This window comes from Odocoileus virginianus, chromosome 2 (genome assembly GCF_023699985.2).
Source record: "Odocoileus virginianus isolate 20LAN1187 ecotype Illinois chromosome 2, Ovbor_1.2, whole genome shotgun sequence".
NCBI lineage: Eukaryota > Metazoa > Chordata > Mammalia > Artiodactyla > Cervidae > Odocoileus > Odocoileus virginianus.
This window is the reverse complement of record NC_069675.1, coordinates 21880151-21894562: the sequence shown is the minus strand read 5'-3', so window position 1 is coordinate 21894562 and position 14412 is coordinate 21880151. Positions and strand designations below refer to the sequence as shown.

At 42.1% G+C, this 14412-nt stretch overlaps 1 protein-coding gene across 15 annotated transcripts in view; it reads left to right on the top strand.

Moving 5' to 3' along the window:
* The window catches only part of SLC8A1 (solute carrier family 8 member A1), a 455708-nt gene that overhangs the window by 79732 nt on the left and 361564 nt on the right, over positions 1–14412 (top strand). For 8 of the 15 annotated variants that reach the window (XM_070477313.1, XM_070477360.1, XM_070477343.1 and 5 more), the window contains exon 2: positions 9679–11510. In XM_070477313.1, coding sequence (XP_070333414.1) covers positions 9712–11510 — 1799 coding nt within the window. In that variant the 5' untranslated portion in view covers positions 9679–9711. Of the gene's footprint in view, positions 1–9675; positions 11511–14412 lie in introns of all 15 variants that reach the window. The other 7 variants (XM_070477302.1, XM_070477318.1, XM_020880078.2 and 4 more) reach the window with 1 other exon arrangement.

The window sequence follows — 14412 nt, the reverse complement described above, 5'->3', positions numbered from 1 at the left end:
GCAGAGACATTACTTTGCCAACAAAGGTCCATCCAGTCAAGGCTATGATTTTTCTAGTATTCATGTTTGGACGTGAGAGTTGGACTATAAAGAAAGCTGAGCACCGAAGAATTGATGCTTTTGAACTGTGGAGTTGTAGAAGACTCTTGAGAGTCCCTTGGACTGCAAGAAGATCCAACCAGTCCATTCTAAAGGAAATCAGTCCTGAATATGATGCTGAAGCTGAAACTCCAATACTTTGGCCATGTGATGCAAAGAACCAACTCATTGGAAAAGACCCTGATGCTGGGAAAGATTGAAGGCGAGAGGAGAAGGGGACAGCAGGGGATGAGATAGTTGGATGGCATCACCAACTCAATGGACATGAGTTTGAGTGGACTTGGGAGTTGGTGATGGACAGGGAGGCCTGGCATGCTGCAGTCCATGGGGTTGCAAAGAGTTGGACATGACTGAGCAACTGAATTGAACTGAAGACTTCCATGGATTTGCTCCTTTGCCCTGTGTCTATGTAGGTTCCTAGCTATCCTTAGCTCTTTCTCTTTGAGGAAAGCAGAGCAAATCCTTGCCAAAATTATGAAGTATGTATATTACTCTCAGTGATTTAATCTCCCCTTTGGAGGACCCTGTTCATCTCTGATTAGGGTCCATTTTTCTCTGCCCTCTTCTCTCTTCCCTTCCGTACACACTCACTATTTTTATTTTTTGGCCATGCTACATGGCATGTGGAATCCTAGTTCCCCAACCAGGGATGGAACCTGTGCCCCCTGCATTGGAAGCATGGAGTCTTATCCACTGGACTGCCAGGGAAGTTCTGAGGTAAATCCTGGGACTCCATATTTTAGTGCTGTCTGGAGTCCCAGTTTGTGATGAGAGCCCACCTGATATATTACTTCACATCAGCAGCATACTGATATTACAAAAAATGTCTTCTAATATGTAAGCACCACCTTCCATCAAGGACCTTCTTTAAGTCCTTTTGCTCTCTAGTCTGTCTTTGCTAAACATGCTGATGCCCTTCAAGCTAGTTCTGCCTTCCTACCCAGTTCTGCCTTTCATGCATTTCTACCTGTCATGCCAGAGCCAAGACCACCTACATCAGAATCAGCTACGATGCTTCTTAGAATTCAAATTTGGGGGTTCCTCTTTAGAGCTACAGGGCTTTCCTCGTGGCTCAGCAGGTAAAGAACTTGCCTGTAATACAGGAGACCTGGGTTTAATCCCTGGGTCAGGAAGATCCCCTGGAGAAGGGAACGACTGCCCTCCCCAGTATTCTTGCCTGGAGAATTCCGTGGATAGAGGATCCTGGTGGGCTACAGTCCATGGGGTCACAAAGAGTTGAATGCGACTAAGCATTTAACACTTAACACTTTTTTCATTAGATCTACTGTGTACCCAATGATAGGGCCCAGCTATCTTCACTTTAATGAATTTTCCAGAAGATCCTTAGGTGAAGCAAAGTTGAAGAAGTGTTGTTCTGTGCCTTTAGCCACATCATTGCTTCCTTCTGAAATGCCCTTAGTCTCTCCGGCTTCTGTTGCTTTTTCCAGTCCCTTCCTTTTATGGAATTTTCCATCTTCTTTCTCTTATTCATGGTCATTTGAGTAAATATCACTTGAGGACTGTAAATTTATCAGGAACAGGGACTGGGAATCTGTCCTCTTTGTAATCCCCACAGTGTTTGGTCTGCTGCTTTGCACTAGAAGCCGTTCAATAAATTCTTGAGAACAAATGAATGGTCTGCTCTCTAGAATTAGGACTACCAGGAGGGTTATACTTCACTCAAACAAATGTCTGAAGGCAAAATGTCAACAAGCTAGTGTGGGAAATATTTTTAGGTAGGAGATCTTTTTTGGTGACCCAGAAATAAATAAGACACACATACGACCTCATTTTTTTTCAGTGTAAGGTCAAACATCAGGAAAGATTGCTCTTTTCAGGGTAGATGGTGAACAAATCATTACCTGAAATAGTTGCTATTGTCCAACATGAGACCCCTGAAAGTTTCATGGAAGAGATGATCTGAGGCCCCCCTCTGGGAGTTCACTACATTTGAAATCTTTTGGTTGCAAGACTGTAGATGGAGCAGTTGGAGGTTTCTAGAAGCCCACTTGTATGACCCCAAGACCCCAGGTATGTTAACCTGGAAATGAGGTGGTCCACTTTGAGGGCATTCACGTGGTGAATTCGTGTGGTCATAGTCTTCCTGTCTCAATGCCTGGAAAGTCTCTCCTCTTCCATGATTCCCTAGTCATGGAAGGGTTCTGTCTTCTGGAAAGCAAGACTCACTCCTTGTCTCTCGTAATGACTTACTAGAATGTGAGCTTCTTTGGGGAATATCATCTTATATGTCTTTAAAACACAGTATCTGGCACATCTGAGTGGCTAAGAAAAGCTTGGCAAACTTGTGAATGAATGTGTTGTTTTCCCATTTCTTTGGATTACTTACCAGTTAAAAAATTAAAAGGTAAACATGTCTTGACCCCAAGATTGTACATTTGTGGGCTGTATTGATACTATTAAAAAAAATTTGATTTATTGTCATTAGAGCTGAGTATTAACTTACTTGTTGGGCTAAAATTTGGTATCATTCTCCCCAGCTTTTCAGATTGCCTTCTTTTATTTTAGTTTTGCTTGTTCACTGCTAGGATTTCATTCATTTTCTTTTCTCCCGACTGAATGGAAAAACCTTGAGATTATTACATGCCTTTGGAGGGATTTCTGACCTCAGATTTTAGCTGATGATCCCCTAAATGGATCATCTTTCCCTGTCACATGATGAAGGGGAGTGCTTACAAAAGCCTTTCTGGGGGTGGGGCGGCAGGAGATGGGCAAGGGAAAGATGAAAATCTCTAGATGAGGTGATGTAAACTGCACACGTTTATTCAGGTGGAAAGGAGGGGCAGCATGAGAAGGTTATTTTGCATGAAGTACCTCAGTAAGGAGCTCTTTGCTAGGAAAGAACAGTCTCGTTAATCTCTGTAGTGAAAACAAACGAATGAAAAGGTGTTGGTTCTTCATTCTTCTCCTCTGCCACATATTGATTGTGGCTCTTCAGTCTGATACTGGTCTCTGCTCCCTTTAGGGGTATCCATCTTACCTAGGGAACATTTCTAAATGCATATGCCTAGGTCCAACACCTGGATTCTGATTCCACATCAGAGATGTGATGAATCAGCACAAGGCCAACTGAGAAGTATTTTATTCATTTAATAAAAGCAGGTGCTGTGCATCTTCCATGTAGCAGCTGCCATCTTCCATGTGCATCTCCCTGGGTGAACAAGGGAGACAGAAATCCCTACCCTTACAGAGTTGACATCTATGAGAGAGAATAAGCAGAACTGTTAAATAAAGTATATATTGTATAAAAAATAGTAAGTTCTAGGACTTTCAAACAAAGAGAACAGACTTGTGGTTCCCATGGGGGGGAGGAATTAGGGGAGAGATTGACTGAAAATTTGAAATTAGTAACTACAAACTATTACATATAGAATAGATTAACAGCAAGGTCCTACTGTATAGCATGGGGAACTACATTCAATATTCTGGGATAAACCATAATGGAAAAGAATATACAAAAGAATGCATATATGTGTATAACCAAATCACTTTGCGGTCCAGCAGAAATAAACACAGCGTTGTAAATCAACTATAATTCAATAAAAAGTAATAAGTTCTATATAGAAAAACAAAGTAAGGGAAAAGGGTCTCATGACTTTTCAGTAACATTTTCATTATCCTAAAACCATCCTGAAACCATCTTTCCTTTTTGGCCACGTTGCCTGACCATTACCCCAGCTGCTGCCTTTGATGAATGAAGAGAGTGTTTTCTGACATGGGACAGGGCCCTGTCATCTTGTAAGTCTGGGTAAGGGGCTTGAGCCCCTGACATGATGTCTAACTGCTTGTCTCCCAGAAGACCTGTCCTCATTTTTCAGGCAGAAAAGTAGAAACTCTCTCTTTGGGGAAAAAGTAATAGCAGAGCCTTCTATGGGCACTAAAGGAGCTCCTTGGTGAAGTGGGGCCATGGCCTGATGGCCTGAGGGTGGGGGCCAGAATGGTAATTGGCTCCCTCGGTGGATGATCAGATAAAGAAGGGCATCCGCTGGCAACATCTTTGTCTAGAAGCATTTGGAAGTGCTTGCGTTTGTAGTGGATGAGAATTCGTGGTTGCTTTACCGTTGCCTTAGAAACAGAGCCATTGCTTTGTTTTGAGGCTTTCAGTCAGCAAGAATTACAGAGATGGGGATTCCAGGTCTTGATGGAGAGTCAAGGAGTTCCTTGGAAAAACCCCAGCTGCCGATCAGCAGAATGGGACTAGGCCACCTCAAGCACAGAACTGGTGAGAACGCCAGAGGTGTTTCCTCTCTGAGTTGGTTCTCCTTGCAGTCAGAACCACTGAAGCTGCCACTGCCGTGCTGACTAACTACTCCTTGAGCCTCTGCTCTGGCAGTGTGATGAAGATCTGTCTGGCGAGTCCACGCACCCATTTCTGTGGCCTCTCCTTTTGCCATAGAGGGGTGGGCTCACTCAGTTTGACACCTGTTCACCATCCTTTGTCAGTGATGGTCAGGTCTGTCATCTATAGGTGTTGGAGCTGTTGTTTTAAAATAAATAGCAGAAGATAATGTGAGTATTCTTGCTACTGTGCTGAAGGCTCATTTGGATGATGTAATGAACATTCCTAAGTAAGAACTGGCCCTGGATGTAAGGGCTTATCTGAAACCACTGTGAAGATCAGACTACCCCTTGTTCAGAGTTCAGTAGATCAGGGTGAAAGATTAGAAGGTCAGGCAGCAGACTAATACATCAACAGCTACTATTTGCTGCTTAATTTTCATAGAAATGAATATTTGAGGAGACAGTGGCAAGAGTCAGATCTGTTTGCATCTGATGACTGAGGCATCAGAATGGAGACAAAACATGGAGGAAAAAAATGAAGAAGGACTCATTTTTTGATGACACCTAACCCACATCCTCAGGGCTTCACTGGTGGCTCAGTGGTAAAGAAACCCCATATCCTCACAAGCATTTGGATTTGGTGTTAATTTAATAAAGAAAGAAACTAAAGTCCAGAGAGTTCTTTCCAGTTGCTTCACGACCAATAAGCTATAGCAGTGTTTTTTTGGTCCACTGACCTCGCAAATTAGACTACTGTGAAACCACCTTTTGAATATAATTGTGACATTTTTGAATTAATCTCAGAAGTCCCCTCCTTTTTATATAAAAGCGATGATGGATTTTTTTTTTTAACTGCTCTGTCCACCCTTAGACATTGATAATTGATACCCTTTGGGCTGGGAGCATATTGGGAGATGTTGGTTGGGGCAGGGCTGCTTCTTGGCAGACTGAAGAGATTGCCCTGAGAGTATGTGTAAAAGAGGTTGCCAGGTGATTGCTAAAAGGTGGGAGAGTGGGAGCCCGTTGTCTCCAGGAACATTTCAGCCCACAGGTTACTTCCCAGCTGTGGGTATCTGTCTGTGTCAGTCGGCCATCCGCAAGGTAAAACTAGGCTTGTTGGAAACCTTTCATGGGACTTTTGCTACCTAACCCCACATAGAAGCCAAGAGGTTTTCCACTGAGCTAGTCCAAGCCCAAATCCAATCATTCTCAAAAGATCACTGTATACACTCTCAGGTGTGGTAGCATGGAGCAGGGAATTGCATCAGTCTCAGAGACAGACCGGGCTTTGAATCTTAGTTACTGTCTGACTTTCAGCAAGTATGTAACCGGTCTGAACCGCAGTCTTCCCATCTACAAACAGGCTTATAGTATATTGTTAGGGGTGCTATTCACACAGACTCTAATGCAAACGGCAACATTAGGAGTTGTATAACAGGGCAGTGCTGGTTCCTGGAAGTATTATATATAATAATTAGATATAGATAGATGAAAAAATTTAGCATGGTGTCTGGGACAGTGTTTAATAATGGAAACTGGGATTACCATCTCAGGCAATCAGCTGTGATTTGTGATTTGCTGTGGTATCATTTTGAAACGTGCTTCAAAGAAGGAAAATAGTTCAGGGCACAGAAAGCACAATACGCAAAGACCTGGAGGTAAGAAAGTGCTGTTATGTTCAGGAAATTGAGAGAATTCCCATATTTTAGAACTCAAAGGCCAGATCCGGAAAGGTCTAAATAGCCTATTGAGGGGGTTTGCATTTGTCATCAGGGCAGTAGGCCATGAAGAGTTTTAAGGGGAGTGAGAGAGTGTGATCTGCATTTTGGGAGGTTTGTTTTGGCTGAGATGTGAGGAATGGAATGATGAGCCTTGGCAGCAATTTCAAGGGAGTGGTTCATCCTATCCACCCTGGAGACAGGCGCAGCTTTGTCTGTTCAGGTGGGCTCTGTGCGTTCTGTCCTATTCCCTCTGAGCAAATTCTTAACCTTTCTGATCCTTCAGTTCAGTTCAGTTGCTCAGTTGTGTCCGACTCTTTGCGACCTCATGAATCGCAGCATGCCAGGCCTCCCTGTCCATCACCAACTCCTGGAGTTTACTCAAACTCATGCCCATCCAGTCGATGACACCATCCAGCCATCTCATCCTCTGTCGTCTCCTTCTTCTGCCCCCAATCCCTCCCAGCATCAGGGTCTTTTCCAATGAGTCAACTCTTCTGATCCTTACAGGTTACCAAAATGTTTTAAGTTACAGATCTTCCAAAAGAATCACTGCAAATGTTTATTTCGCCCTTTTAAACTTTAGATCTTTACTGTATAATTTTATATACCTGCAAGGCATCGGGATCATTGCCTTGATCAGACATTTTTTTTAATCAGAGGCAAATGCTGGCTTCCTTTTTTCTTCTCTTGCCCTTATAGTCTGTTCTTCAGTGAACCAGCAGAGAGATCATTTTAAAAGATAAATCAACTCATACCACACTTCTGATTGGGATCTCCCTGTGATTCCCATCTCCTTCACAGTCAATGCCGATGTCTTACAGTGGCCTCAGTGCCCCTCGTGATCCGTCCCTACTGTTTCTAGCTCCTGAGTCCTGCTTCTTTCCATCACTGCTCTTTCACTACCCAGATTTCTTCCTGGTCCCTAGATTATGCAAAGCACAATTCTTATCAAGGTCTTTGTACCTAACGTGAAATTCTCCTCCTGCAAGTATCCACAAAGCTTGGGCCTTTTCTTCCTTCAGGACTTTGCTCAAATGGCAGCTTATCAGTGAGGCATTCTTTAAACTGCCCATTATAAAATCATGCATTTCATATGTGTGCACATGCCGACACACACAGCCTGGCACAGGCACTGTAACATGAAGACTTCCCGTCCTATTGAAATTGCTCCCTACCCCCCACCATTGCAGTACTTTTAGCCACCTGACATTTATATTTGTTTGTTTGTTTCCTCCCCATTAGAATATAAGGTCTGCAAAGATAGAGACTTGAAAACAAATTCACTGATGAATTCTCAGGACCTAGAAGAGAGCTCATCATGTCCTAAAATTTTTCTGGGCAGCTCTCATAAACCTGTGGAATAAATTGCTGCAAGGGAGTTAGAACTAAATCTGCCACTGTTCCTCCAGGGATGGTTCAGGGTTACCTTGTTTTAAGAAGAGATCCTATAACCTACTCAAGCCCAGTCATGACTGAACAAGTAGATACACGGACCATGATCTGCATATTTTGAAAATATGTTTCTTCTGTCTTTCGACTTTTACTTAGAATGGAGTTTGAGCACCACAGCCCTCTGCTGTGTCTTCTTTAGTGTGAGGAAAATGTCAAAGCTTATCTCCCTGTAGTGATGAGCTTTAAAAAGGGGAGGAGGGGTGCTTTAGGTGATGCCAGAATGTGCTGGGTCAGGTAGGGGTTCTCCTGGGTCCTGGTGCAGTTTTCAATATAAGCCATCAGCAATAAGCCTAGGGTAGAGAGAGTAGGTAAATGTGGGGGTGACTCAGATACCCTGAGGCCACGAAGGGGTCTAACCCAGCTCTACGTTTAACTTTATGTCAGGCCACAGGACTAAGACCTGACTTGGGACCCTTCTTGTCCCTACATCATTGGATGTTATAACTGGCTTTCCAGACCAGAGTCACCCTGACTTGCAGCAGGTCCTTCTTTGCTTCATTGTCCCCCACCCCACTCACCATCACCAAGACCTTGGAATCAGAGGTGATACAAGGTCACTGAGAGGCGCAAACCTTGATTACCTGATCAGAGTGGTAGTTGCAGCCTCCGTGAACCTGGATTCCCACCAGTGATGCTATTGCCATTTCCCCAGTTGCCTAAGGCCCTCTAATCCCATAGGTACTTTTGGTCACTGTCATTTTGCCACATGAGCTAATTTAGTTGGAATTATTGCCCTTGTATTTTTAGGTCACTTGAGCCCTCTATAGAACTGATGTGTATTTTAGAATGGCCATGAGAAGTCTGACATTGACACAGAGAAGGAACATTTTATGGCTGGTAATGCTGATTTCACAGCCTGTCAGGCACAACCTGGGCAAGACACACACCTAGACCTGGGCCTGCTCATCTCCCTTTCCTGCCATGGGCAGCCTGCAGATCCTAGAATGAGATCTGTACACAGATATGAAGAGCAGTGCTCGAAGAACCAGATGCCCAGCTGCTAATGCATCAGTAGACCTGGTCTTGCTGAAAATTAGGAGGAAATGTGCTCTCATCAAAACATGCTTTTAAAAACTATACTTAACGTGTGGAAATATTGCCTTACAACAGATTTTTTTCCTCCCTCAAGTGCAAATACCATTGAGCTTTGATTGTAGGCAAGCTGGAAGATTTCTCTGGTTCTAAGATCCATAAGTTTGTTGTTGTTCAGTTGCAAAGTCATGTCCGACTCTTTGCGACCCTATGGACTGCAGCATGCTAGGCTTCCCTGTCCTTCACTATTTCTCAGTGTTTGCTTAGATTCATGTCCATTGAGTCTGATGCCGTCCAGCCATCTCATCCTCTACTGCACTCTTCTTCTTTTGTCTTCAGTCTTTCCCAGCATCAGGGTCTTTTCCAGTGAGTCAGCTCTTCACATCAGGTGACCAAAGTATTGGTGCTTCAGCATCAGTCCTTCCAATGAATATTCAGGGTTGATTTCATTTAGAATTGACTGGTTTGATCTTGCAGTCCAAGTGACCCTCATGAGCCATAGGACACAATTGCATTAAATACAGTGTAAACTGTGCCCCAGAATTTAAGATCATCACCAAGTCATGCATTTGCAGGATTTTTAGAGTCTGAACTTCATAGCATTGCTCTTAATGTGATTTTGGCAATGAAACCGTTTTTGGAAGGTGGCTGTGTTAACCACAGTTTAAAAGAAAATCTGCCTTAGCAACAAGGAGAAAATTATTTAATGCGTCAAAACCGTGTGTTTTTTCTCATTGGCTGTCAGTATGCATGCATGTGTGTTCAACAAGGCAAGGATATAATTGAACGTTTTATTCCAGTAAGTCAGCTGTGTACATTGCTCATTGCTCAGTAAATGGGGCTACATGTAGAAAATCCACAAGTGGAGAGATTGGGCTGTAAACATTACCAAGGATTGCTTTATCACAGATGGATTCTTACAGTCATGATTCACCATAGATGTTGTGATAGTCAAATATAAACAAATCATTGGTAAATGTAATACAAAGAATTGGGTCACTTGAGTGCTTTGGGTCTGGATCTAATGATGTGATTTTTTTCCCCCACCCTCCCCCTTTCTTATTCTCCCCAGTAGGTTGGGACAGTTGGAACTCTGCCATTGTCCAGCATGCTGCAGTTCAGTCTGTCACCCACCTTGTCGATGGGATTTCATGTGTTAGCCATGGTGGCCCTAGTGTTTTCCCACGTGGACCATATAAGTGCTGAGACAGAAATGGAAGGAGAAGGCAATGAGACTGGCGAGTGTACTGGCTCCTATTACTGTAAGAAGGGGGTGATTTTACCCATTTGGGAGCCCCAGGACCCTTCCTTTGGGGACAAAATTGCTAGAGCGACTGTGTATTTTGTGGCCATGGTCTACATGTTTCTTGGCGTCTCGATCATTGCTGACCGGTTCATGTCTTCTATAGAAGTCATCACGTCTCAAGAGAAAGAAATCACCATAAAGAAACCCAATGGAGAGACCACCAAGACAACTGTGAGGATCTGGAATGAGACAGTGTCCAACCTGACCTTGATGGCCCTGGGATCTTCAGCTCCAGAGATCCTCCTTTCAGTAATTGAGGTGTGTGGCCATAACTTCACTGCAGGAGACCTTGGTCCTAGCACCATTGTAGGGAGTGCTGCATTCAACATGTTCATCATCATTGCGCTTTGTGTATATGTCGTCCCAGATGGGGAGACAAGGAAGATCAAGCATTTGCGTGTGTTCTTTGTGACAGCAGCATGGAGCATCTTTGCCTATACCTGGCTTTACATCATTTTGTCTGTCAGCTCTCCTGGGGTCGTGGAGGTCTGGGAAGGTTTGCTTACTTTCTTCTTCTTCCCCATCTGCGTTGTGTTTGCTTGGGTGGCAGACCGGAGGCTTCTGTTTTACAAGTATGTCTACAAGAGGTATCGGGCCGGCAAGCAGAGGGGAATGATTATTGAACACGAAGGAGACAGACCATCTTCCAAGACAGAAATTGAAATGGATGGGAAAGTGGTCAATTCCCATGTTGACAGTTTCTTAGATGGAGCCCTGGTTCTGGAGGTTGATGAGAGGGACCAAGATGATGAAGAAGCCAGGCGAGAAATGGCAAGGATTCTGAAGGAACTCAAGCAGAAGCATCCAGAGAAGGAAATAGAGCAATTAATAGAATTAGCCAATTACCAAGTCTTAAGTCAGCAGCAAAAAAGTCGAGCATTTTACCGCATTCAAGCTACCCGCCTGATGACTGGAGCAGGCAACATTTTAAAAAGGCATGCAGCAGACCAAGCCAGGAAAGCTGTCAGCATGCACGAGGTCAACACGGAAGTGGCTGAAAATGACCCTGTCAGTAAGATCTTCTTTGAACAAGGGACGTATCAGTGTCTGGAGAACTGTGGCACGGTAGCCCTGACCATTATCCGCAGAGGTGGTGATTTGACCAACACTGTGTTTGTTGACTTCAGAACAGAGGACGGCACAGCCAACGCTGGTTCTGATTACGAATTTACCGAGGGAACTGTGGTCTTCAAGCCTGGTGAGACCCAGAAGGAAATCAGAGTTGGCATCATTGATGATGACATCTTCGAGGAGGATGAGAATTTCCTTGTGCATCTCAGCAACGTCAAAGTATCTTTGGAAGCCTCGGAAGATGGCATCCTGGAAGCCAGTCATGTCTCTACCCTTGCTTGCCTGGGATCTCCCTCCACTGCCACCGTGACTATTTTTGATGATGACCACGCCGGCATCTTTACTTTTGAGGAACCTGTGACTCATGTGAGTGAGAGCATTGGCATCATGGAGGTGAAAGTACTGAGGACATCTGGAGCACGTGGAAATGTTATCGTTCCCTATAAGACCATTGAGGGGACCGCCAGAGGTGGAGGAGAAGACTTTGAGGACACATGTGGAGAGCTCGAGTTCCAGAATGACGAAATTGTGTAAGTTCTTTTTTTTTATACCTGTGTGTGTGTGGTTGAGTGCGTTTGTGGTTGTGTGAACATGTGTGTGTTTTTTAAAAACTAAATGGTGAAGAAAGAATGGATTGGTTACTATACAGAACCACTTTCAAACTGTCAAAATATCCCAGCTTCTAGCTTATGTGCCACTGATCAATATACTATATATGTCAAGATCCTAATGTGATTTTCTTTTTACTTTTATGTTTTTGCAGTTTTTAAGTACATTTATAGATCATGATGAAATGAGTCTTCTGACAGAATTTATGCACTTAATGATCGGTTGAAAAACTTGTATTCTATCTTGATCATGTAACAGACACACAGAAAGGGAATATCTAAAAGTCATGTTATGTCCTAACTTCATTACTGAGTACAAATTTGGAAAGCCCAAAAATAATTTCCTGGCTACCAGAGTTGGCTGAAATGATTTTTGCTGCTTTTCTCAGACACTGTTTTTGTGATGGTAAAATGTTTCTGCTGAAATGCTAATGCTTAATTATAACTTAATGACCAATCCTGCCTTTTCAGTTTGATGCCAATGGGGAGAATTCATAAAGTTCTTTTTTAGTTCTAGTCTGATTTTACTTTACATGGTTAATCAAACCCTTTTACCCCACTGGCATAGGGATGGTGAGAGAAGTAAGATTCTGAGTGTCTGAAATGACAAGGAGCAGGTCAGAGAAAAGAAGTGGAAAACAATTAAGTTTTCCTATCGACACTTCACAGTGATATTTGCCAACACTGTAACACAGAATATCTAATTCTGTGATGATTCCTCCATTGGCAGATGATGTTTAGAGAGCTTTTCCTCCTTCCTTGCCTAAGGCCAGGGGCATTGCACCCACCAGAAGCAAACCAGAAAATATGACTCAGTAATATCCAAACTGCAAGGATGAAAGAAAAGGAACTGTTTATAATATCTGCAGTGAAACATTCATGTTAAGTCATTTGAATATTTTCAAATGAATGATTATGTTGATGGGATCATTGATAACTTAGGAATTTCAGGATAAACAATATGAAATATAGTTTGTTATCAAAATGGTTAACTCTTGTTAATGGCACGTGACATCGCAGGTGCATTCTCTTCAAGATGAAATTTCTTATACAATAGGTATAGAGAAAATAAATATAAGGATCGGGGAGGGGCAGAGGAAACAAATTTTCCTAAAAGAGCCTTCCAAGGTCTTTCACCTCTTGACATTGTATTTATAGAGATGGGTAATCAGTGTACTGTCACAGTGAAATCTATGAGAGGTTGTAATAGCCTTCCTTGCATGTGTGTGTGGGGAGAACTTTTGCTCAGTATCTATTTTACATTGGTTCTTATGCTGTTAACATTCCACTTAGTGAGACATGTTTTGTTGGGACAGATACTTTACTGAAAGATGGTAATAGGAAATGAATATCCTGCACACCCAAAGACGGATTTTCCCAAAAGCCTGTATTGATTATGGTCCTGCCCACATTAGTACATAAACTTTATTTCTTTGCTGGGAATTCTTGCTCATTACATTTCATAATCATTTCAATTATTGAACCCTCTTGTATTAGATATACTTCTACATGGATTACAAGTGCTATTGCATATTATTAAAGGAATACTGCATGTTATTAAATGAATTCACAAGAGTAGCTCTTAAATATGACCAAATAGGTATTTTGTTTTGTTTACTCATTTTACTTAGGATGTTTTCTCAAAAAATGCAATATTGTTTTCTCTTGAGAATAATGGCTCTGTACTTGTTTGAGAGGCAGCTTTCCCTGTTTAGTCTGGTGTTCAGGACTTCTGCCAAAGCATACATAAATTTCTTTTGGGCAGAGTGTAGTAGAAGAAGGAGAAAAGAGACAGTGGTTTGATGGTAAAATTTAGTCTGTCAAGCTCTATTTCAAACATTCACCCTATGCCATTAAATTGATTTAATTCTTGCTATGGAAGGAATATTGCCAAATTTCAGCTTTAGAAATTTAGATATCTTGTGAAAACTGGTAAGAATCAGTGGAATTATCAGCATCTCTGTGTATGTGTTCTTAGGAGTATTCGAGATGAATAGCCATTCCTAGTTCTATAAAATTCTTCCTATCTTTTATGTGGTAAGTTGAAATATGAACTTTTAGTAATGACAAAACATGTTATTTATAAGTGTAATGAAAGTACATCCCTGCATTTTTTCTTCTTTCTGAAATTTTAAGTAATTTTCATCTTAGTGTTATAGAGTTTTACTACTGGTAAGGTTTGAAGATAGTTAATAGGTCTATTGCTTGAATAAATTTGTTGCAGTGACTGGTACTTAGCCTTAATCTAGGCACCAAAGATTCAAACAAAATGCATTTGGGAAAACATAATATTATCAAAGATCCCTTATTATTTTTTTATTTTTATGGATTGTTTTTCCTCTGGTAGTTGTTTCCAATGTCAGGTCCATACAGTCAGATCCAAGTTAAAAAGAGTTTGGCATCATGCAGTCTAGGTGAAGTATGTAGACACAGTCAGTTTTTATCTTTTAAAATGAATTTATATTTCATCCAATTACAAAGGTAATCTTGAGAGATGACATTCTCAAAAACCTAAAATACATGAATGGTCTATGGACACTCCTCAGCTTTAAAATTACTGCAGATGGTGACTGCAGCCATGAAATTAAAAGACACTTGCTTCTTGGAAGAAAAGTTATGACCAACCTAGACAGCATATTAAAAAGCAAAGACCTTACTTTGTCAACAAAGGTCTGTCCAGTGATGGAATTCCAGTTGAGCTATTTCAAATCCTAAAAGATGATGCTGTGAAAGTGCTGCAATCAATATGCCAGCAAATCTGGAAAACTCAGCAGTGGCCACAGGACTGGAAAAGATCAGTTTTCATTCAAATCCCAAAGAAAGA